General features: G+C 41.4%; 1 protein-coding gene across 1 annotated transcript in view; it reads left to right on the plus strand.

The window, feature by feature from the left end:
• usp43b (ubiquitin specific peptidase 43b) overlaps positions 1 to 24,948 on the plus strand; it is a 61,728-nt gene that overhangs the window by 20,375 nt on the left and 16,405 nt on the right. The window contains exons 3-8 of the mRNA XM_070847607.1: positions 200 to 303; positions 6,235 to 6,327; positions 10,690 to 10,825; positions 11,140 to 11,284; positions 17,358 to 17,520; positions 19,622 to 19,733. Coding sequence (XP_070703708.1) covers positions 200 to 303; positions 6,235 to 6,327; positions 10,690 to 10,825; positions 11,140 to 11,284; positions 17,358 to 17,520; positions 19,622 to 19,733 — 753 coding nt within the window. The remainder of the gene's footprint in view (positions 1 to 199; positions 304 to 6,234; positions 6,328 to 10,689; positions 10,826 to 11,139; positions 11,285 to 17,357; positions 17,521 to 19,621; positions 19,734 to 24,948) is intronic.

Below are 24,948 nucleotides of genomic sequence, written 5' to 3' on the forward strand. Positions count from 1 at the left end.
TTTGCTAAATCTATTCTACAGGAGCATCTGTAAGATTTTCAGATTTATTTTTGCTTTACCTCTATACAGAATTGAGTATGAGTTTCCTCTCACAATGATGACTCTTGACAACCTGGGCAACAGTTACTAATGTTAGATCTCTGAAGAACCAGAGTGTGTGACAGCGTTGTGTTCATTGGTGGCCTCATCTGTGCTGCAGGGCCCCGATGGATCCGAGGAGGCGCCGTCTCCTGACCCGTCCCAGTCCCAGCAGCCCAGAGTCCAGCACAGCTTTGTCCAGGAACACTTCCAGGCACAGTACAAGTGAGTCTCCTTCCTTAACATACCACACTCACACCTTCAACAGCGCTCCCGTTTTTCATACTACGTTATTTTCTGGGATTACAGGTTGTGTGAGAGAGCACAAACCTGCTCCCAACCAGCACATCCACTGTGTATTATTTCCCCACTGTGCTAATATATCAGAATGTAAGCTAACGTTAGTGGCTCTATTTTGCTTTAATGTGATTAGATTTGGGGAAGTTTACACTTCAGCAACCCCAACCAAACTCATTATCCAAGATAGGGTTACACTCACCAAACACATTGGTTAGTTGAAATACAGCATAAATCTAACATCCGTATTGCTTGTCCAAGTAAAAGCTAAGCAGCTAAACAGAGTTAGAATGGAATAACAGTCTGATCTTACAATTTTACAAATAATACAATATTTCATTGTCTTCTACATGGACCATCAGCAGGTGAAGAGGTCGACTTTTTGCCTGCTATATGTCGCTTAAGCCTCAGTCTTTTAACCCAATATCCTGTAAGGAACCATCAAGTGCACGTACGCGACCCATTAGGACTATTAAGAGGGATGGAGGAAATCAAGTGTCTTGTGAGTTTTGTTTACTGTACACCGGCTCTATTGTCTTGTTGTCAGATGATCTAAATGTCAGACTTGCCTGCAGTAGAAAGGTCAAGGCTAAATAACTGCTGCAAATACATCCGTCCAAGAACAGCCCCGTGCAAGATGCAATATCCACACAGTGTTGCTCTGCATCACTGACTGAGATATGTAATTGTAAAGCACCTGCATAGAGACAGGTCCGCATCACATAGCCTACCCATGCGTGTATCCTATATAGGTTTCATTGATCACATTAAACTGTAATTGCTAAATACAGCTGATGTATTGGAAATGTCATTATTTCATTTACACAGAGGGCCCGAGAGACACAGATGCCTGGCTAGAAGAACAGTAAATCCACAGCACACAGCCCCTCCAGTAATTACAAAACAGGCCAGAGCTGTAATAGTAAAAAGGTCTGATGAAAAACTGCCCTGGTACCCTGACCACTTTGTCTCTATGGGAAATAGACGTCCCTTTAGTACAAGTACTTATTTAGAATTCTTTTGTGCTCGGTCAAATGCAGTAATTGCAGTTGTTAGCTGTGCCAGTGGTCAAGTGTTCTCACCGTTATAATATCTTGTGAATATGTCTGGTATATTTTGGATCACAAAGAGATTTTTTTTGGCTTTGCTAAACTGCTTACTGTCGCCCTGTGGTGATTTAAACAGCCCCCCAAAAGCTTTTCACCACCAATTCTATTATCATCATTTCTAATGCAGCTGGATGTCCTCATGACTCCCATCAATCAGTCATCCAGGAGATAAAGAGGCAGTTACTTTTTTTCTTTTTTTTTTTTTTTTACACAATTTATGCATCTGTCAGCTGCGGCCGACTGGGAGAGGAGCATCATTCAGATGTCGGGTTTATCCGGCCAACTTATCTATGCGCCATTTTCAAGTTGTGGTCTGGTCTAAGAAAACATTAGGAGTTTGCAATGAATGACTCTCTTATCCACTCAGTTTAACACAATGTAGAAGCCACTCCCTTCTGGTTTGCATCAGTTACACCTAAAGTGTCACAGTATTTCTATCTTTCTTACCCATATGGGTGCAAATCTCTAATCATCTATCTCTAATCCTTCATTTCTAGTGAGTTGTATCTTCTGTATCCAGCTCCTGATGCAAAAGCCCAACACCATCTGGACTCCATTGACCACACTGACCGATTATCGCAGTCTCAGATTCAACACCAAACTCTGATCTCCATTTAATTAATAGAGTTTTTAAAAGGGGTCCCTCCAGGCCGAACTGCTAAATATCTAGTTTGTCGGCGCCATCCTCCATCTGCCACTTCCTCCACAAATTGGCAGCTCCGTGTGACTGCCAGTAATACATCTGTCAGAGCGCATCTCTTAATTGCTACCCTCACTGTCAAATGTTTCAGATGTGACACCTTGGGTGTGTCCAGACAGGAAGCAGCAGACTTAGCAGCCTGGCAGGCAAAGTTTGTTCCTCTCACCCACTCGAATACTGTGCTCGCCAGAGTAAGTGGGTGAGATGGTACAGAGGGAATATATACATGACTGGGTTAGCTAAGCACAAACTTTACAAAGGAACTCTAACATACACAGTAAGTATACAGTCTGGCTCTATTTCAACAATGCAAAAAAAAAAACCCATCTCTGTGAGGTTTTAAATAGATGAATATCTTCACTGCTGTAATTGGACTTTGAACAAATATTTCTTGACTCCTGTCCCTCTCTTTTCCTCTTGAGTCCTGAGGCCCCTTCACTGCCTGTGTAACACTTTGCAATGCAGTGTCCGATGTGATACAACATGTAGGTTTGACAGACCAGAGAATTACCCTTGTAATAGCCCAGTTTGTCACTGTGCAATCATCACGACCCATTATACACGTTCAAACAAGTTAAATCCAAGCAAGACAGGCCGAGAGTTATTTGATCTCAGTTTATGTTATCTGTCATCCTGCACTGGAGCTGAACCTGAGGTCAATGAACATTCAACCTTCATTTTTTTTTTTTATTGTGTCATTTTTAGTATAAAGCAGAGCTCTTAGCTCTATTTCAGAATCATCTCTTTAGCCCCTTTGATCAGGTGAGGAAATCCTAAATTAGATCAAAGACTGCGATCTGTGTCTGTACGTGGGTGAGACACGGGCTGCAGTCAGTGGAGACTGCAGTGAAGATGTCTGTCTGTCTGTCTGTCTGGCGGGCAGCCGAGCGTTTCAGATGACAAACATGGTGCAGTTTCAGCTCGTCTTACTGCAGCGCCACTTTCTCGGAGAGACCGCCACGTCTAATCTCTGAATCAGTCGGACTGTGCGATCTTCGTTTGGATCATGTGTCCTGATTGATTTGTTGCGATTTGAAGGCCAGGATTGAGCTACTGTTAATTTGGAGTCTACAGGCTCAGTGATGGGTGTGTTTATTATGAGTATATAGTAATTTCAATTAGTGAATTATGAGGCACTCATTAAGGTTTATGCCTTTTCCATTTCAGAGCATTAGAGTGGTGAATAAACTACCGTTCATAGCTGCCAGGCTCAGTGAGGAAAATTAGCTGCCAATCCATTTGATTTTAACCTACTGAGATTTATTGTTTTTTTTAATTCCCTCTCTTTGCAGAGAAAATCAATTAGATAAAGCTATCTGGGTGATGCGTTACTCTGGAAAAAAGCTCTAGCAGTGTGCTGAAGAGACTCTGAGCAGGAGTGTTCAGAGTCTCTTCAGCTTGGCTGCATCCCAGACAGGGGATACATACCTCTCAACCTTTGCACGCTTCCTCCATTAGAGCATCACCAGAATATCACCTCTCCCCTTGCTCCTTTTCTCTTTTTAAGTGTTTTAGAGCATTGCAGGGCACATCTATGTTTTAGTGGAGCCTGAGTGTGATTTGTATGCGTGGAGTGCAGTTACCCTCACTGTTTCCTGGCGAGAATAAGACATCCGTAGGGCAGCCATTCTGCTCTGCCAAGAGGGAGAGATCCACTAAGAGCCAGTGTCAGCTGGGTTTGCTTGAATAGAGCTTTATTCACTCCCCCCTCTTCTCCCCCACTGGGTTTGTCAGGTGCCTTTCTATGAGGAAAACACATTTGAACAATTCATCTATGGCTTAATTTCCCATGGTAGGATGGCATGTGAAGATCGTAAAGGTTCAACACACGTGAGCTTGGGGAGTTAAATTGTTCTTTACAGAGTCGATGAAAAAGATAGATGAGTTGAGATTTAGGAAGAAGAGTATTTTTAGGTGTGGTTCATGACACCAAAAGGGTGGAAAGGTATCAATTCATGTTCTTGATTTCATCCAAATATAGTCTCTATATGTTCATTGTTATGTAGAGAACATGGTCTTATTCAGTGAACTCATCTATGTACTTTATTGCTGCTAGGCTCACACAAGTATATTATCAATTTATGTGCAGCACATTGCTTTCCATACGGTTAGAGCAGCAGTGTTAATGTTACGACAGGGTAGCTGCACTATTGCTAACAGAAATGTCTCACTAAGGAAAAAATGTTTTATTGGCCATCCATCACATCTATTCCCTTTTTGAACTAAATCTTATTTTGTTGCTTCCCCAAACTCTGGGCTGCCAATATAGCCTCCAGAAACCTTATTAACCTGGAGGTCGCTTCTAGACATAAGTGTGGAAAACATCCACTGACGATTGATTGAGCCAGGGGGGACGGACCCTGTCAGCTAACTGTCGGCATGGTGCCCAACATTTTTTGAGTCGCCCTCTGTCCTGTCAGGTTATGCTCCAACTGTGTTTGTTCGATTAGATAATACTATTAAGTCTATAAAAGTGGATATTGTTACAATGTTTTTTATACAATTTAACTGTTAGTGTTTTGATCAGTTTGGACGTTTCCACCATTTAGCCAACCTGTAGCCAACTATTTGAACCCTTTATCCCCTTACCTCTGGCTTGCTAAATAGTTTTAATGCTCATGCATTTTTACATCATAATTTATACATTGAAATAAATGTAAGAATTAGTTGAGTTACTCCACAAACTTCCCATGTACCCACTGGACTGCAGAAATGCTCTTCCAGGTTTAAGTACCCCTGTTTGGGAATCACTGATTTCTGTAAAGCTGACAAGCAGAGTGCTTTAAAGAGAAACTTTGCCACTTTTTATGTGGATATCCAGTCAGTGGTGATGGTAAATGTAGTCCATTGAAGCATTAAATACCTCAATGAGTGCTACATTGACCAAGAAAGCGGAGTTATCCTGCTTGCGGAGCTGTGCTGGCAATGCTTACGTTTACCATGATGCAAGCTTGTTTCTCCCAACCCCAAATCTTTCCCCATCATTCTCTCGCGATCAGCATTAACCCCAGACAGCTCAAAAATGACAAAAACAAGAGTCAACACGAACTGTCCATGCTGAAATTAATTGCAGCAGAACAGGCACATGAGCCAAGCTGACAGAGTCTGTAGTTCTTCCTGGTTAGCAATAACAGGCAGACCAACAGATTCTGGTCAATATTATTTCTTCAATGGATGCTTGAATTGAATTTAACACTTGCTGGTTTCCCTTTAAATTTTAAATTTAACATTAGATTTGGTTTTATTTGTCAGATTGTTTGTGAGTCAAAGTCATTTTTGCCTCCCTCCCAACTAAAGACACAGATAGAAAGAACCTTCAAGATTCTCATAATTGGCGTGTGTTTACAGAAGGTCTTAGCCAGGAAATCCTGTACAGATGGACAAAAGAACTAATTTAGTTGCCGGACAGTTTACAAAATCACTTACAGCAATCAGTGGGCTCTCTGACTCATTGCTCAGACTATTAGCTAGCTGGAATAAGTTATTCCCTCCTGTAAGATTGTGTGGGATTCATTAAAAGAAGTGTCGTCATGAACAAAAATGGACAGAATGGAAAACAGTTGGAATAGAAAATCACTGCTCTACGCATCTGGACATTTCCTTTTTCAGTGATCCGTGTCCTGTGCATTCAAATACAGAGGAAGGAAGGCCATCGCTTTGGAAACGTAATGGCATCATATGAGCATTAGTAGCACTGTTGAGAGTGATGCAACAAGATGGAAACCTCCTTTGCTGGTTCCCGTTTATATCCCCGATCATCCCAGGGGGCTCCTGCCTTCTACTTACCACACCCCTATCCCACCTCCTCGTCTCTCTCATTCTCACCGGTTACATCACTCATCTTTTCCGTTCTCACAACCAGATCAAGGGGTTCTTTATGGAACACCGTGTTCGTTTTGACTGCGTTGTTCACTTGTGTAACGAGATTAAGCCATCCGCTTTCCTGACAGACTTAATCAGGAGGACTTTGAGATTAATTTGGAAGTCTCTGTCAAGTCAGCACAGCCGGTTAATCAAGACTAATGTAACTGTGTGCTTTCTTTCCCTCAGATCTTCACTGACATGCCCCCACTGTCTGAAACAGAGCAACACCTTTGACCCGTTCCTCTGCATCTCACTTCCCATTCCTCTTCGCCAGACCAGGTGAGCACTGCTGAATCATTTCATCGACCAAACAAAAGATTGCATCTATTTTTTATGTTCCTGGTGTTTTTGTAATAAAAAGTAGGCAATTAGGCATTTCATATCAAAAAGAAGGTAATTTTATTTTACTTTTTAGTTGCTAGCTAAAGCCATGTCTGTCCAGAGGTCATGTGGGGCTGGTCATCACAGTGTGCAAGAGTGTCTTTGCTGGTTAATAACCCGCTGGTAAAATAAGTTAGGAGAATGAAAGGGAGACCAGTTTCAACCCAAGACCTTAAGCTTCCCGCTAATGTAGGAATGACTCGTGTAAGATGAGCAGTTTACATGAGAGTGTGACAACAAACCCTGGTCTGCACCATTTTCAGTCTTAATGCTGAGATAAGCTTTAGTTTCATATTTAGCATACAGACATTGAGTAGTATTGATCAAGCTTGAGGCATTAAAAAGGGTTACAACAAGAAAACATGCAGGACACCACCCAGGTTTAGCTACATAGTGTAGGAGCACAAGTGATTGTGAAGCTGGTATCAAAAAGGAAAAGCTGGGGGAAAACCCTCTCAGCACCGAGGAACAATGTCTTATTCAACTTCACATCACAACACCCACTCAGCTTCCATGTCGGGTCAACACGGGTCAGCCTGTTCAGGAAATCCTGACATTTTCAAAGAGGGAGACCCCATTCATTCTTTTTTTTTTTTTTTTTTTTTTTCCAGCCAGTACTACTTTCACTTTATGTGTCTCCTTCTTAAACACACACAAAAAACTTTGTGTTTAAAAGTCTTAACAGTGGCTTTCACCTAAATACTCACAACATACAGTAGCTTCTTTGCTGCAGTCCTGTTCATGTTGCGGTAAATAAACCAGATATTTTTCCTCCCACAGATCTGTACTCCAGGCTGTGTACAGATTAGTCAAACTGCACATAACATGTTATGTGTTAGTGAGTTTGTTGAGGGCTGAGCTGTAGATTCTACTCAGCACAGGCCCTGTGTGTCAAGATATCAACTCTTTTACATGATTGACACCCATGAGGTGTGTCGATCACTATTTTGATTTTTGCCTGGGTTTCCTCTTGCTAGATATTTCCTTCCTTTTAGTTTTTAGTCTTTGAAATGGTTCATACAAGTTCAGCCAACATCCCTTCTAATTTGGGCAATTGTTTTTAAGAGCTTTGTTCTGACAGTGTGCCAAGCTTAGAGTATTTAGTTACCGTCCTTTCTTTTTACTGTGTAGCAGACAGGGTGAGAGAAAACACTTCTGAAGGGATAAATGGAGGAGAAAACAGATGGACTGTCTTTTAAAGCATTTTTTGAATGTATTTCTCTGTGTGAAGAGTTCAGCTCACTCTCAGCCAAGCCATGTCTGTAAGCCATAAACACATACTGTTTGATACCAAACCAACATTTTCTGTGCCCAGCAAACCAAACACTGGGCTCTGTCCGTTGGCAGTCATGTGTTTACACTGTATGTAAAGCTCATTCTGACACAGACCTTTTTTATATGAATATTCGGTCTCAGTGGCTGCAGCCAAGTAATTAACTGGGGAACACGTTAGGGCTGTAAAGTTCTATAGGCAGTGTTACTATTTATAGGAACCATTATTATATATGATTTAAAGATTCAGGGGCTTCTATTGGCAGATATATTATAATGGAATATAATATTCATAATAATGCTTTCAGTAGTATATGATAACCTGAAACTTTAGCTTAGAATCTTAGAACCTTAATATCTACAGCACGTAGCCGTGTTAGTTCAGAATGGGCAAACAAGTCCTCGTGCATTTTTGGGTCAAGCTCAGACTTGGTGGGACAAATACACTGGCTGGAAGACGAGGAAGAGGTATACCATTTTGGGTTCTGAGAAGTTTGAGAACCCAAGTTTTGACAAATAGAGACAAATCATATTTATTATTTAGCACAGGAAAGAGGAAGCTACCATAGCCACCATAGCTTCTCCTACACACTTGGACAGGAAGGGGTGACCCGAGGCAATCTGCAACTTCACCGCAAGATGCCACTAAATCCTACAAACTGCATCTTTTGAAGCAAATATTACGGCATTTTTACGCAATATCACCGTAAAGTAGAATCCCTGTTAAGGTTGCTTTGCTTGTTTATACTGAGGCAAACAACAGTGGCAAAATGCCACTTAACAGTGTGATTTTTGACAGCATACCAGCCTTCTGGAAGCGCCTGTGTTTAGTGGCGTCCCATCCTCACTGTTTTCACACATATGCTGATGCGGCTGTGTCACTACTTCCACTGCCGGCTCAGAGGTGGAACAAAAGTGAACCTCATTCTGTCTAATTAACTTTTATACAGATGGGAAGACAGAATAACAGCACAACACTGAAAAACAAGAATGGCTTTAAGTGAACAGTACAGTTGGGCCCCCTACAGAGTGCTTTAGCAGTTTCTGTGTTTTGTTTTGTACATTCGGCTATGAAAAATGTAATTAGGATAAATTGGGGTTGCCTCCTTGAGCCATGGTCTGATTAGTGCTGCCAGTCACTGAACTATCTTTGCTGTACTCTTTTGATGATTCCCGTTCCCCACTCCAATCTGCGTAACAGGAGTAAGCACCTATTTCAGATACACAGATTTACCAATACTACTCATGCCAAACAAGAACCAGTAGAATTATGTAGATAACTCATGTTGTTGAATCTTTAAAATGGCTTCCAGTTCATTACAGAACAAACTTCAAAGACCTGCTGTTAGTTTATAAATCATTTACAGGCTTAGGGCCAAAATACAGTTCTGATATGCTTGAAGAATATAGAATTAAATTCTTTTGTGGGTCCTTTGGTTTACTGGGCTATGGACTGGTACCAGGCCTGTGAACGTTTAGCACTGGACCACAAGAAAACAGGACAAGATTTGGTAAAAACCCCTGAATAATAATTCTATAACTTTAGGGGCTATCATAGGCTTTGCGGTGTTTACCTCAATCTTGATGCAGTATGTTGTGCATTTTTCTTCTCACCCCTCTGTCAGCACACCCAGTATGATATACTGATTCCCACTAAACTATAGATCCTCTGTAAAGATGAACAACCACCTCCCTGTCCTACATGGATGAATGAATTAGCATTAGAGAGAATGAATTAGAGAGTTTAAAAAGGTTTGGGGAGGCTTTCTAACATGCTGGAGTCCACAACTCCTTTTTTTTTTTTTTTAATATCCCACTCCTTCAACTAAATTGATACACCAGGTCTGTCATCCATATTTTTCCGTTATTCAGCTCAGTGGCTGTTTTGTTACAAAACCAATTAAGACAATGTTGGAAAAAAAAAAACAGAGAGGTAACCAGTCCATCATCATCACCTTTGAACATTCAGCAGCAATACATGGAATCCGTGTGAAGGCACCACCTGAGTGTTCATTGAAGTAACTTCAATGGAATACAGAGCAGAGTTTAGTCTTTCTCCGATTCTGAGTGAAGCCTTATTTGTGTGTTGGGAGGCTAGATAGAGAGTGCTCAAGCCTGAACCCAAACTTGTATGAACAGGCAAATGGACTACTGGGAAGACCCCCTGTCAAATGTTAGCTTTCAGAATAACTACACTCTGCGATCCTAGTCCTGGGGCGGCTGGTTCACAATGAAATTGTTAATCGAAATAGTTGGGAGCCCCAGAAACATACAGCTTTTGTATAGAGTACAACTAAAAAAGACCCTTATTGGAGGTTGAACCGCTGACATGTGTCCAACTTTCATAGACCATCATTGTGTATTTATTTCATAGAGCACACACCTTTTCCATCCCTTTTGGTTGAAGTATTTCAGTTTATTAATGATAATTGAGAGCTCTCAATTGATAATTAGCTTACATCTCTGCTATGCCCATGTTCTTGTGCTTCCTTTTGTTGCTGTTACAGTTCAGTATCCCTGCAAGAAATCAATAAAGTTTATCTCTCTCCATTACTTTTATTATATTGAGGTGCAAATAAAAAAATCAATTCCTCCATATAGTATGTCTTTCTATGTCACCAGCTACAGTCTGTATGCCATAGACTCCCACAGGTACCTGATAGGGTTGCTCTGTATCTCCTCAGCGTACTTTTATTCAAAAAAGCCATTATGTCCCAGCACCCTGCTCATGGCAGCACTGCCTCTGGAGAGGTCAGAGCCAAGCGCTCCCTGTTTTTAAAAATGCAATAGAGATTCCATTATTTGACACACATAAAACTAAGTCCTAATGATCTATTATTAATGTTAAAATGCATTGATTTATTCATGAAAGTCTTCTTTTGTCCCTTCCTGGCCATAGAGGAGGCTGCAGTAGAAATGGCACGGAAATCAAAATAGAGGCCGCTCTGTTTCCCACCGTCCCTGATTGTGTCTCTTCATCTGTGACAGGCCGCTGTGTGTGATTCTGGTGTTCAGCACCAAAGGACAGAGGTACCTGCGGGTCGGGCTGGCCGTGCCTCTGTTTGGTTCCGTGGCCTGTCTGAGGAGGACGGTGGCAGATGAGGGGAAAATTTCTCCAGACCAGGTAACATAAAGCCAGAGTAAAGACCAGACCCTGATTCCTCTTAGATTTTCCTGTTTAGAACTACTGTAATAGAGCAGCACAGCTCACCTTGGCTTGCACACGAGTATCATTATAGTGATTTGTATTTTCCTTGCATGCCATGGTCTTAAATTCACTTTCACTCACTTGACTAAAACGCATTTAACTGGATCTGAGATTAGGGGGATTAATGCTCCATCTGGTGGGTTCAGAGTTCACTCTCACAACAGTACAAGACTTTTAATGGCACTGTTTTAAGGAAACTAATGTGTGTGCATATATTTGTTCGCCCCCAGGTGATCCTGACAGAGGTTTACTCCACAGGCTTCCAGCGCTCTTTCTTCGATGAGGACGATCTGACCAGCATAGTTGAGAATGATGTCATCTACGCCTTCCAGGCCCCGCCCCTTTACATCCGAGGCGGCTCTGCGCGAATCTCAGGTAGCTGTGCGATAGAAGGCGGAGACTGAAGGCAAAGCATAGCATGCTATTTTTAGTCACAATATCACAACACACATCCCATTTGAGTAACTAGTTTGTGGTACTAGATTAATGTTTTTTCCCCGCTTCACTGTGGATGTACACACATCTGTAAGCAAACAAACCAGTTTTATTAATTTGGTTTGCTTAATGAAACCCTGAGGGATTGCACCTTACTGCAGGGGGCCCTTGGGAGCACATTAAGAAGTATATCACTTCACATGGAGCTCTGTGAATTACCTCCCCTCCTGTGCAGATTTCAGATTTATGTCTTGAGTTCATCTGTTTTTCAGCTAGTGGTGCAAAATATGTATCGAGGAGCATTGAGTGTGTAGCATCCCCCTGTTTTTTTCTTTACGGTGTAAGCATTAAGTTCTACTCTGATGTCCTCTCTCACAGGGCTGCTATTGTAATCCTAACACTGTGTCAACAATGCTGTTGTACCTAAAAAATGGGGCTTTTTGTGCTTTACTTTATGTTGCTCAATGAGCGCCCAGAGTAGTGCTGCCTAAAACCAAGACCCCTTGTCAATCTGGCTGGTCTTCATGCTGGCACACACTGAATCCCCTGGGTTCTAGCTGGCTAAGCCTGCATCTACACAACCAACAACTGTGCTCTGCGGATAGTTCTGTCTTTCACACTGACATGTTTGGCCTGTGCGGGTAAGATATTGTCGTCTTTAAAGGATAATTGACATCTATAGGAAATGTGCTTGTTTGCTGACAAAGCTTTATACAACAGCGAGCTTGATTCGCTTGTTTTGATATTTAATTGACCAAAAGAACATTTTACTTTCTACATTGATAACCATACACACATTTACATACATAAATGAAATATTAAGTTACTTAATTCACTTTTATCAATCACAGCTATGAAATCACAATAGTATAGTAATAATGATGCCATTAAAATATCTTATTAATGTATGAAATGCACCGTCATTATATTACTTCTATCTAGTCACAGCAATGATCTGTAATGCTTTTAGGGAGACATCAAAATGTGATTATTATGCCTCTTCTACATTACTAAATCTAAAAGGTCTGGTCCCTGAGACACCCTTAATCAATTATCCATAAATACTTAAATGAAAGTAAAGATCTGAGTCTTGTGGCTTAGATATGAGAATAACAAACACTCACCAGGAGTCTCATTAAAGTGAAGCCTGGTATTTTTAGTTGTAGTATAAAGAAAGGTCATCAGTTTCAGTGATAGAGATACACATCTCTAGTCCTTAGACGTCAAACTAAGCCACGTGATCCTGATTGTTTGGCTAATTCAGAGCCAGCACACGGGAATTCAGGCTCATGTTACTCCTAACATAATAAATTGAATTTCAGTTTCAGTTCATTTCAAGGTAACAGCTATTCATACACTTGGAAGTAAAAGCCTCCTGATGTGAAAGGCTGTTGGGGACACTGTGAGGCCCTCAGCAAAGTGACGTTCTAACGTTTAGTTCGGTAATATCCTCAGATCGTACCAAAAGCAAACCAAGTGATGGCATGACCTTCACACTCCGCTCCCAGCCTCCCTGTTGTCACCACCTCTCCTCTATACACTAAAGACATCTTTCATTCTTTTCCCAGCACCTCGTTCGGTCCATGAGTTTTATAAAAACACAGACTGGCTGAATTTTTCACCTGACTTGTTTTAAAAGGGGAATCCTTACAGGGGTGTCAGATAAGGTCTTGATGGCTACATTCATGATGTGGTGGAGAGTTGCTGTTCAGGGGAGGGGTTTTGCAAACGTAAAGCTTCAGTTTTTTGTCATTGCATGCATTGATCTCTTGAAAAGAGTATAAATAACTTAATGACAATTGTCTCTTTGCACAAGACACATCCAAAACTTTCAAGACTCTCCTCCAATGACCTTATGGTTAAGCTAGACCGCAAGTGGTGAAGCCACCAAGCGCCGCAGACACCTCCCTCAGTTGGCATGGGAGCAGATCCATTGTCTTGTCAGTCCAAATACAATGTGACTCTTGCTGTCCGCTTCTCACTAGGGGGCAGCTCCAGCTTCTCTATTTAAGAAAACTGCAGCTTTAGGTGATTAACTGACTGCAATCCTTTCATTCCAAAAGGACTGCACAGACATTTTAAACATTACTGTCACACTCTTCAGATTCCCCTAGTGAACTGAGGACAGTAGAGACACAATTTTGTGTTTGGATTACAGCATATTCACCTGCCTCCCATCTGGCAATCAAGTAATCGAGTTTTAATTAAACATCTACAGTATAGCCTTTTGTTTCATCAGAGAAAGACTCTTTTCTGCTTGGGATTTGACGGTGCACTGACAGATATGAATAAGCACAATATCACCACAGGGAGTACCAGTGCCAAGGACGAAACTTGAATATGGGATCACCTGCCAAAGAATATTTGGGAATTGATAATTGGCTTTCACAGCTAAGTATCTATTTCACATTCTTTTATCTCCAGAACAAACTGAGTTTGTTCTCCCCCATTCATCGCTCATTTGTCAGTAAAAGGAGAACTTCCTACATTTATGGACTGTTTATTGTTCATCAGTTTTATATGTGATATTCCTCCATTGATGATTTGGGTTTCATTAGTTGCTGCTACGGGATATTGTATCATGCCAGAGCCTCTTTTCTCTCTGTCAGTGTTTTAGCCATTTTAGTTTCCAAACAGACAGTCAGTCAAACTCAGATGTACTGAGTACTATAGTTGAGTTGTAGCTGCAAGTAGAAAGAATTGCACAGTGAATTTTTGTCTTCAGCCTTCTGTCTGCTGCATCCAAAGGATTCTGGAAACACTTCAGCACCCAACCTGACAATACAGTTACTGCCCCCATTTGTGTGCCTCAATTACAGCTGAAATCTCAGCTAAAGGGGATGTTGGGGACATTTAGCCATTTTTGATAGACATGGTAGCACCCTGGCTCCTCACTACTTTGTTTCACATCGAGATATCGCAACAACTATGAAATGACATACAGCTATTAAAGGTGCAAAGAGGATGAATCTTAATGTCTGTGGTCCTCTGACTTTTCCTCTAGCAACACCATAAGATATTCCTTGATTAGTCCCACGACGGGGAAATTTACAACCACAACGGAAAAAATGTACACAGGTTCACATTTGCTCTTTTTCAGAGAAATGTCTAAACAACTGTTGGATCGCACACCACATTCATGTTCTGTCCTGGATAAATTGTAATAACTTTGTTGATCCCTTAACTTTTCATCTCGCACATTATCAAGTATCACAGTTTGCGCAAACTTTGATTCATGACCAAATACCTGCAAAAGTAATAACATTCCCATCAGCCCCAGATCTATTTTGTGTTCAGTGTTAGGATGCTAACATGCAAAACTAAGATGAGAGCTTGGTACACTTAATACATGCTAAACATCAGCATGTTTGCATTGTCACTATGAGAGAGAGATAGCATGCCAGCATGCTAGAATTATAGTTTTATTTAGCAACCAAATTAGATCAAATCAAATATCTGCCAGTTTTACAATATCATTAGCAGAATTTGTTGTCTTCATCAGCCTGACATATGCTGCCAAACTGTGCATGACACATTTGTCACATGTACCATAAATCCGGCCAACCCACACGGGCGGCACTGTTCCTTTCCAGCAGGAAAATAATGAAATGTCCAATGAAAGTCATTTTGGAGAGAAGACACACATGAATGACATTAGTTTACTCTGTCACACATGTCAAGTAGCACTCACCAAACTTTGAAATCAGTTGTAGTCAAATCTCCCAGCTAGTGATAGTTTATTTTGGAGCACTTTTTTATAGCCTAAGCTCTTATTAAGTCACATAATCCTGCTCATCTTTCCTCTGGAAAAGGAGCATCATGTATGTCAGTCCATAAATAATGTTTTTTCAGCAAATGATATGTTAGATAATATTTAAAGGTCTCCAACATAAGCTTAGGTCAGATAGTGTGCATGTATTTGGCTAGCCACCTCTTTGTTCAAAGACTTTGAATGTGACTCCGTAGACAACTAATGGCATGGGTGGGTGTGGGGCGGGGGGGCACTGTAGCTGTGGGAAGAGTAGATCCCTGTAGGGGCAGAGGTGTTTAATTATGGGCTTTCACATAGTCTGGCTGTGTTTAGTCTGGCTCATCCCATGTGTCTGTTTGACAATGAAAGAAGCCTGAGAGTGCAGAGGAATGATGAGTTCACAGGCTCCTGCGGTTTCTCAGAATTAGTTAGAGGCTTTTTGATAATAAGAGATTAGGATCAACAGGTATGTAGGCGAAACAAAATTAACTTTTGGTGTGGTGCGAGTTTGTGTCTAAGCTAAGCTGACTACGGGAATTGTCCGACAGTGATAAAACAGCAGGAGAGACACAAAGCACACACACACATCTCATACCTTCACCATTATTACCTCCGCCAAGGACATAATGTTTTCTAATGTCTGTTTGTCAACATTCAATGAGAAGCAATGGTAGCGACCAAACTGCAACACTGGTGTCTTTGACAAAGAGAATGGTGTGGTGTGATTAAACACACAACAAATCATAGATCTTTTTCTGACATAAATCTTATAATTTTTGGAAATATATCCAGGCATACAGTGGTTGTGCTGGCAAATTTGCATATCACATAAGACAGGACTTGGCCTTGTTGGAAGTCGGCGCTCCCCGAGTGCCCTTCTAGTTCATCCTGTAAACAAGCTAAAAAAATCAGGAGAGCAGTGGCAGGAGCCTTGAGAAATTGTCTAGGAACAGTACAGTATTTGACAGCGAGCCATAAAAAAAAGATTTAATGAGCGATGAAAGCTAGGTCTCTTCCCCAGCACCTCTGTATAAATCTTAGGGAGACATGCCAGGAGGTGACCTCTGCATTTTACTGCTTTTTCATGAACATGTTTCACTGGCCATTTAAAAGGCCATTTTTCCCCATAAATCATTCCCACAGCTGACAGAGGTCGCTGCTCATGTAAATTACTGTGCATGTTTTATCACTTCGCTCGATTAGAGCAGCATTAATACATGAAAAGCTGTGCATACTTAGCATTGCTTTCATTTTCAGGGTCAAGACACTGCAATCAGAGGTTTAATGTTAAAGTTTTGTTGGTTTAAATGTAGGTTTTAATTAGTTTTGAATAGGTCTTGCCCTTCATACAGTGCACAGCTTAGCGTCCTCACACCCCAATTATTTCTGTAAGAGGATGGATGTGCCAACAGAGGCGCTTTCTTTGCAAGGATCTCAGTAACAGGATGCTCAGCAGTGGCATTTGCTTTGTCAGTGATGAATCATGCGTCAGGTGTAAACGACAGTGTTTAATGAAACGTTTTGGGAAGGCACCGCCACCATGGTCAATCAATACCTCCTCATCTGTGTCTGCGAGTCTAATTTACCATGTGATTTATCACCGTGAGCCTCTGAGGGGCTGACCTGCGTGTTAAGCCCAGAGATTGTCAGCGGTGTGAAGAGAACGCAGCTCTGCCGACGTCACGTTTCACAGTGATCTTATAATCTCAGCTTTTCCCTCAGTCGGTCACACTCCTCTAAGAGACACGTGGGGGGAACGGGAGAGAAGTGGTGCTGCTTGGCACCCCACCAGGACAGGATGTGGAGCAGAAGCTGCATCAGATAATACCTCCTGCTGAGAGTGCAGGCAGCCATTGGTCCATCTGTTCTCCCCTCTGAATCACTGTTCCCCGAATAGAAAGCTGCTGCCTCACCACTTTACACATCTCAATTCTCCTCCTCACTCCTTGTTAGAGGTGTTAAGTTGAACGATCAAGTTTTCTTGATATCACTTCATCATCCTTTCAAAGAGAGAATGTGAAACATCATGTGCTTCATGCTGACAGCTATCAGTGTGAAAGACAGGAGATGTTTACCAAAAGAATGTGAAATAGGTAGCTGATCAGCATCAGCAGGATTTATCAAGAATCTGTGATTTTATAGTTAAAAAAAAAGAAACTTCTATCTCCTCGTTCCCCTCTCCCCTCTCCCCTATGACTCATTTTAGTATCTCTTGTCCATTTTCCCTCTCTGACGTTCTCCTGTGTTTTTCCCCTCTGACAGGGTACCATCACAGCCTCCCATCATCCCCATACTCCACTGGTCCCGAGGGTCAGAGGTTACCTTCTTCCGGGACGTTGTCCTCAGAGTTCCTCAACCAGGGCGTCCCTGCAAAGATTCTGCTGTTGGTGTGCAACGCAGCAGGGACAGGCCAACAGGCTGTTAGGTAATTATATCAAATGGCCCTTGGCGAAACCCCAAGCAGAACAATGATTGTCAAATTATACCTTAGCAGCCATAACTAGGCAAGGCAGGCCACATGAAGTAGTGGTCATTGGGCTCTTATAATGGTGATATTTAGTATCTTAAGGTTTGGAGGGTGTTTTTACCTTTTACACAAGAGCAAAATTCTAAGGAAAATGATGTGTTTGTTTGCTGTAACCTTAGCTGCAAACAGTAGCATTGCCAGCTAACCAGATTACTGCCTACAGTATAACCTAGCATTATCTCCAAAGCCAAGGGGTATGTCTTTAGCTAACTAGAGGTTTTGTTGTCGAAAAACACGTGTGATGTGAGAACAGAAAGCTTGACCGGGTGTATCTACAGTAACTTGAGGATGAGTAGGAGGCATAGCAAAATGTCAGTTTGTAGCTTTTCTGACTTGACTGACGATCATTACGGGGTTTTTTTTGTTGGTTTTGCTGTTAACAGCCTCTCAGTTGATGTGAACTCTATCTAGCTCAGACCTCATTATATCTGGCCTTGCTCTGGTGGAGCGTGTCAAGGTCATGTTAGCTCCAAATTACAGAGAGGACTCACATCTCACTGTGAGATGAGTTTGAAATCCATCGACTGAGGAATCTGGCATCTGGCACGATATAGAGATCAGACATTCGTCTCCTTGACAGAGTCCAGAGAGATCAATATAGGTGAGCTTGCCAACAGGGCTGTGGGAAAGTCCAATCCCATCCATGTCTCACTTTCTCCTTCAAACACCTCACCGTCGTTGATCAAACCACCCACCTATCTCGCTCTCGTCAGATGACAGCTGGAGGACTTATCTGTGCCAAGTAAATGACATTGGAGTCACATACTTGTTTCTCGCTCTGGTTGTCTGTAGAATGGCATCACAGGTGCATTTCTGAAAATCAGCAAAGTGTGAAAGCTCTCGGCTTGGTCGGTTTGCTAAAACTGTGAAGCCAATATATAGCAGTAGGTAGGACTTAACAAAGTTTCACATTTGATGTGTGAAACATGAATATTCACTGTTTTTGCATTAATTTTCTTGAAAGTTAACAACCTGCTTTCATGACATTTTACTTCTGTTGCATCTTGTCTGTGGGGGCAGTTGATAAATAAATATAGATCGCTGCATACTCAGAAGTAGATAATAGATTTCTCTGCAGGATCCCATCAAAAGTCTCTTTCAGAGGGAAAAACAGTATAAATTCAGACTTGTAAATGTATTCACTGCAGTTTGTATTCTTTTTTAGGTTGGTGGAGTTAAAACATTCACTGTGGGAGCTGCAGAGTTGCAAACACAATGTCAAAGTATTAAATCCATTTGTCACAAACCGCAGCACACAGCACACGAATGGAGTTGTTTGGTCTCTTGCTCCATAGCAATTTTCCAACTGACTTAATTGTGTTTTTTAAGTCATTTTCCATCTCATTTTGTCGTGTATATTGTCTCTTCCCATGTCGTGGTCGCTGCGGTCGCTCCTCAGCCACTACAGAATGATAATGGCTACCATCCTCCCTTCCAACAGTAATCCAACCTAATGTATTTCTGGCTCTCAGTTTTATCTATGAATGATGTAATGGAAATGGAAAACTGTATGACTGAGGATGTGTTTGATTCTCTACTGTTTTGTTTCATTGTCATGAAGAATATTCTTCATTACCCTTCTCTTCCTACTGATTAATCTACGGTTTTATTGCGCCCCATCATTCACTCTGTGTGTGTCTTTGTTTGTCTCTTTATGCACATGTATGCTCACATGGCCTCATGCTCATGAATCTCAAGCATACAATGAAGGGTTGCCCTCAATTAAATGTGCATTATGATTAACGTGTCATGTGATCTATCATTTCAGAGGGGTGGTTGTCCGTCTGTCCTCATTATCTATTTCCACTCCATATTATCTGGATGTATTATATGGATATGCTGTAATGAGAATTCTACTCTAATGTGATAATGCTCATAAGTGATCATTTGCATTACAATAGGATAAAGAAGCGTGTGAGCCTGGTTGGGGCTAATGTGGAGTGGTTGAGTTGGGGCGCTGCGAGCTGTCATTTAAAAACTTTTTCTATCCCTGCTCAAGGTTTGGACCTCCATTCCTAATGAGGGAGGACCGGTCTCTTTCCTGGGATCAGCTGCAGCAGAGCATCCTCAGCAAGCTTTATTACCTGATGATCAATGGAGCTCAGGCACAGGTACTGAACAGCTACTAATAATAGTGTAGCAATGGTAACGATAATTGGTCAACGTAAGGAAATTGCTTATTTAACTGTTTTTTTTTACATCCACTGACTCACTTACAGACTCTTTAGGACAACAGTTGTCCTGTCTGTTCACAAATTATTATAATTATTATTATTATTATTGTTATTAATAATAATAATAATATCAGCAGCATTAGCATTATTAGCATTCATCATCATTATGATAACTTTATTTCAGACATGTTAGTCCATATCATTATCATTATTATCCTTATTGTTATTATTTCTATCTATTCACTGCAGCCACAACTAGTAAAAACCCTTCTGTTGAAGTTGCAGTGCAGCCCTGTGTAATAAGTCAATAGAAATTGTTTCATGATGCTTGTAAAACTTATATTTAATAGCCGTGTCGTGTGGGCGGGCACACCCTGAGCACCTGCCGGAGGCAGAGAGGGGACATAGCTCCCACCTGCCGTGCTGGCTGGCGCACCTCTTCCAAGACAGGTTTATTGGCTCGGGACAGAGCGAAGCATGCCCACACAAGGACACTGTATGGTACAGGTGGGGGAGCTCAAAGCACCAGCTGGAAGCAGAGAGGAATCGGTTTCCTCTCGCTGCACCCACTGGCACAACGGACCAGATTCAGGTTAACGGGTTTGGGACACTCGCTCACTGATACACAGAAACACTCGTACAGTCAAAGCGAGACAGAGACGCACATATGTTTCTGTTCTCTCCCGTCACATTTCCTGTTTTGTGTATAAATAGCTTCTCCTTTTGGACAAACCCTGTTCAAACCCACTTCAGTGACTCTGTGGCACTGTCATGATTGCCCAGGGAACATTACTTTTGTGCAGTAGTATTATTGAGCCATTCTACAGCTACAAAAGCTCTCTGCTCACTTTAGTGGTCTTCAGTCAATGTAGACAGGATGGAAACAGTAATCGAAACGGCTTATGAAAAAGGACTTTATAATGGTTGAATAACACTACAGTTACAAGAAAGCAATTCATATTAAGTTGAGCACTAATTAGCAGCGTGTGCCTTCTTAAAGCAGCATGAGAGTTTCAACAAGACTTTGTAGTTGGAGCTCAAATTACATTTAAAGCTACTCAGACGTCAAAGGTTGGTACTAAGTATTTTTTGGTACTTCAATCATTTGAAGTACCAAATCAATCATTTGAATCATTCTGATCATTTAAATGCAGTATTGAGTGTTTAAATACTTAATTAACACTGCAGATATCTTTACTCATATGGTAATTAATTAAGCTAATTGGAATAATTAGCTCAACTATGCAAATGAAATCCTTTGTTAATCACAAAACCCTCTAATTATGTATTCCTATACAAGAGTAAGAGCTACTTTGTTTTTCTCTCTCGCTCTCTCTCTCTCTCTCTCTCTCTCTCTCTCTCTCTCTCTATATATATATATATATATATATATATATAATTTTATTTTTTTTAATCGTGATGAATGCAAATTATCCATAATTTGTCAGATTGTTCCATTTTATATGTTAATGAACCTATAATTGATGTGATCAGACAATTACAGATTGGACCTTTTGAATATTCTCCTATCCTTAGACAGCTGATTTTATTCTGTATTCTACTATATTTGCATATATGCATTGCTGTGACAGGCTGTAGGGCAGGCAGTGTGTGCTAATGAGACTTGATTGGGTCAGAAGGTGAGTTGTCTTCCTGTCAGTCTTCCATGCATGGCTGACTTGTTTACCTTGGCGCTGCTGCTGCGACTACTGTAATACACGGGACGTAAACGGTATCTTGTAGATGCACCCCTGCTGTATGTCTCTGTCAAATCAATTATTTACTTCTCTTAAGCGAAAGGGTCCATTTTCTTGCTTGTTTCTGCTCGCTCATTTCCTTGTACTGTATACTTGCCTGTTTTTCAGGACATAATTGTGTGCAGTAACATGCTGTTAATCCTTTAGCCAAACATATTTCCAATCTGTGTCTCCCTCTTTGTGGAGCCAGCTGAAACACAGCTGCAAGAAAGACCCATATAGAGCACAGGCTGTACAAGAAAACTGTTGGCCAGCTTATAGCATATTACTCAGTGTTCTTTGAGGGAAGAAGAGAAGAGTCAGGTGCAAAATTTTCAGTAACTTTGTTGGAGATCTGTGGTCTCCTTTGTGCCCCATGCTGTCAGCCATTTAATTAAAACCAGGCTTGTACAGTATAATCAGTTTGCTGGAGCCTACCTCTGCCAAGAAAGGAGCAATGCTCAGAGCAGCTGTTTGCTCTAAATCTTTCATCTCAACAGAATCTGTAGTTTTCTTGCATCAATGAATTACACTCACAAGTGATTTTTTCCGCCTCTGTCTAATTTTAGCTTCAGCAAAGATCAAGATTCGAACACAAAAAACACGGCCTCTCTGACAGCCATTTTTCTTCTCGCTGACATTGTTCGACATCCATTCTTTTTAGTGGCGGCTGGCGTGAAGCTCAGCAATATAATACGCTACAGTACACTGATGGCTGCACATTCATCTACAGTACTTATAGTAACAGCCAGACAAGCATTCTTGCACATTCTTGCCATCTCCAGCAAGCTCAGTATAGGACTACATATTTGTTGAGGGGACATTTAGTACAAGAATGGAGTGCGGTAAATGTGGAGAAAGATACAAAGAGTGAGTATTGGTCCTGAACGTTGACAGATGTAAATCCCTTTACACACGCACACACATAACGCTTAAGCTGACGACATAATGACACTGTGTTCTTTGCATGGGTTGTAATTGGAGATCTTTTTCCTTGAGAGACGCAAACAATGCCACAAACATTCCTCACCGCACACCACCCTCAGCGAACACGCTAAGCGATTAACCTACGTTGAAAGCAGGCCCAACGATTTTCTCATCGGGGAAACATTAACAACGTTTGTGTCTTCACCAGCGTCCGCGGAGCCCTCAAGCTAGCGCACTCCTCCGACAGGATGCTGAGATGACTCTTCACAGATTTTCTCCTCCTCTTCTCAGCAGTCACGCTGACAGGGGTGACATTGCTCAGAGCCTGACCAGATCTCAGATGCTCATTTGTTCATTTTTCTTCTCACTCACACTTACTGCCTTTCACAGACACCCTATGATGTGTTTACACACCCCCCCCGTTTCTGGTGTTCAGTCTCACATATTCCTCTTCATCTGCCTCTACTGGGTGGAAAACAAATATGCATATGTAAACATGCATACATACACACACAGCACAATACTTAATTGCACAAAAGGATTTTGTCTCAATCTTAACAATTGACCATTCAGAAAGTCCCAGCACTATAAGTTACTGTTGCTTTGTGTGTGAAGCTCTCTGTTCTCGCTCTGTATATGCAGTTTGCAGTTATAATAGTGGCATTGTCAAACAAATCTTTAAAACAGTGTGTCCCTTGATTTCAGACAGACGTAGACAAAAGCAGCATCTCGTTTCTGTCTGGCTGCTGTCAGTTTAGTTGGCTGAAATGACACGTGTTGTTAGCAGATTGTCCCAGCTCCAGTTAGCTAGGTATTTAATTAAGATAGCACAAGCTTCATGGATTTGTTGTTGTTTCCAGCATTAAAAATTCTAGAGAATCTTGTAAACTGTTCTTAAATATGGCTAAGTACATTTATTGCAGTAAAAAGCTGAGGCTAAAGCTGCACCAGACAAAAAAGTCCCACTTTTCATCTTGTATTTTTGGTTTTGGAGAGGGCAAAAAAACAAAGAAACCACCATCCAAACTCTTAGAAGTATCGCTGTTACCAGAGCCCCAGGCACACCGCTTCAACATGTGGAGAAATCCAAAGCTTGACGGGCCCAACTGTGAAGCTATGATTGGAAAAATCACTGTTTAGTGAAGGGAGGGATCAATTCCACGATCCACCATCAATTCCACCTGAAATACCTGGTGAATCCTGCTTTTGAAGCGGTCGGTAGACCTTCTGAAGGGGTGGAAATTTACAGTATGTAACATAATTTAAAGACATTTTCTCCTGGTTTTTGTCCAATTGGAATTGGAAGGACTCTTTGGGTGGTCTTCACATGTACACACAAGCCTTTCACTGGAACCCACAGTAAGCACAAGCAAGCCTGTAATGAAAAGAAAAACTTATTTGGGGTTTTCACTTGTCATTTAGCATTCCACTTTTTTTTCATACAGCGGATTGAAAATGAACACCCAGAGAAATTGATGAGTTCTCTGGAAAAGCAACACACGGCTCGTAAGCACCACAGGGAAGTTTGATACCTGCAGAGTCCATAAATATATGATGCTGAAACACTGAAGAGAAGGTAATATAGTCTGTATGTGTTCTCAAAAAGAAGGCTTGATAGCAGAATGTTCCGTGAACGTCTAGTAGTTCTTGCCTATGCACTGACTGCTGCCGCATTTCAGCAGCTGACTGGCACTTGTGACACTGATACTTGAAATAGTACTGTTTATTGCATATGCGAGGCAGTAATTCAAAAGTATTGTGTAACTTCCCCTGAGGTTTTGCATTCCAGTGGGTTCATGTGTTCAGCATATCAATATTGCTGTCTGCTTTGGTGCGCTCTTTGTCATCAGAAAGCTCCTGCTGGATCGAGCTTTCCTCACAGGACTCAGAGTGGGTGTTTGTGTTTGAGCTCAGCCAGCAGCTACACACCAGACTTCGCTGGAACAAGAGGAGATCAATTTCATTTTTGCAAAGCCGTCCCTCATTCCTAAAGCACCTCCAATCTAAGGCGATCTTAGAGTTATATAAACATGCTTCAGGAGGAATAAAGGATATTAGTGCTGTATTTGTTCTTTCTGTTTTCCTCTCAGCTCTGGCTTTTCTAGTCCAGTTGCGAACAATATTACAGTCCACTTATCTATGATTTTATTAATTCCTCCTTCTATAAACACGGCGCTACATGTTGATTCAAGCTGAACCGCTGTGAGCTCAAAATGTCAGGTGCGGGTCCTGACCTACATTTCATCATGGCCCACTTTGTTCTGGTCCGTCTTTTTGTTGTTTTTAGCCTGTTCCCAGCAAAATGTAAGCAAAGTTAAATATAAGCCAGAAAGTGTAAAAGTATACCTGTATTTATATAAAATCACAGCCAATTCAGCACTTTTTAAGTAGTTTTCAATAGCTGTCCAAGAGCAGATTCAGTTAGTGTGGAAAAACAAGACTCAAGTCAGTCAGTGTGCCAGCAAGCTGATAACTAAGCAAATAACTAA

The sequence above is a fragment of the Pempheris klunzingeri genome, chromosome 17 (assembly GCF_042242105.1).
Source record: "Pempheris klunzingeri isolate RE-2024b chromosome 17, fPemKlu1.hap1, whole genome shotgun sequence".
Taxonomy (NCBI): Eukaryota; Metazoa; Chordata; class Actinopteri; order Acropomatiformes; family Pempheridae; genus Pempheris; species Pempheris klunzingeri.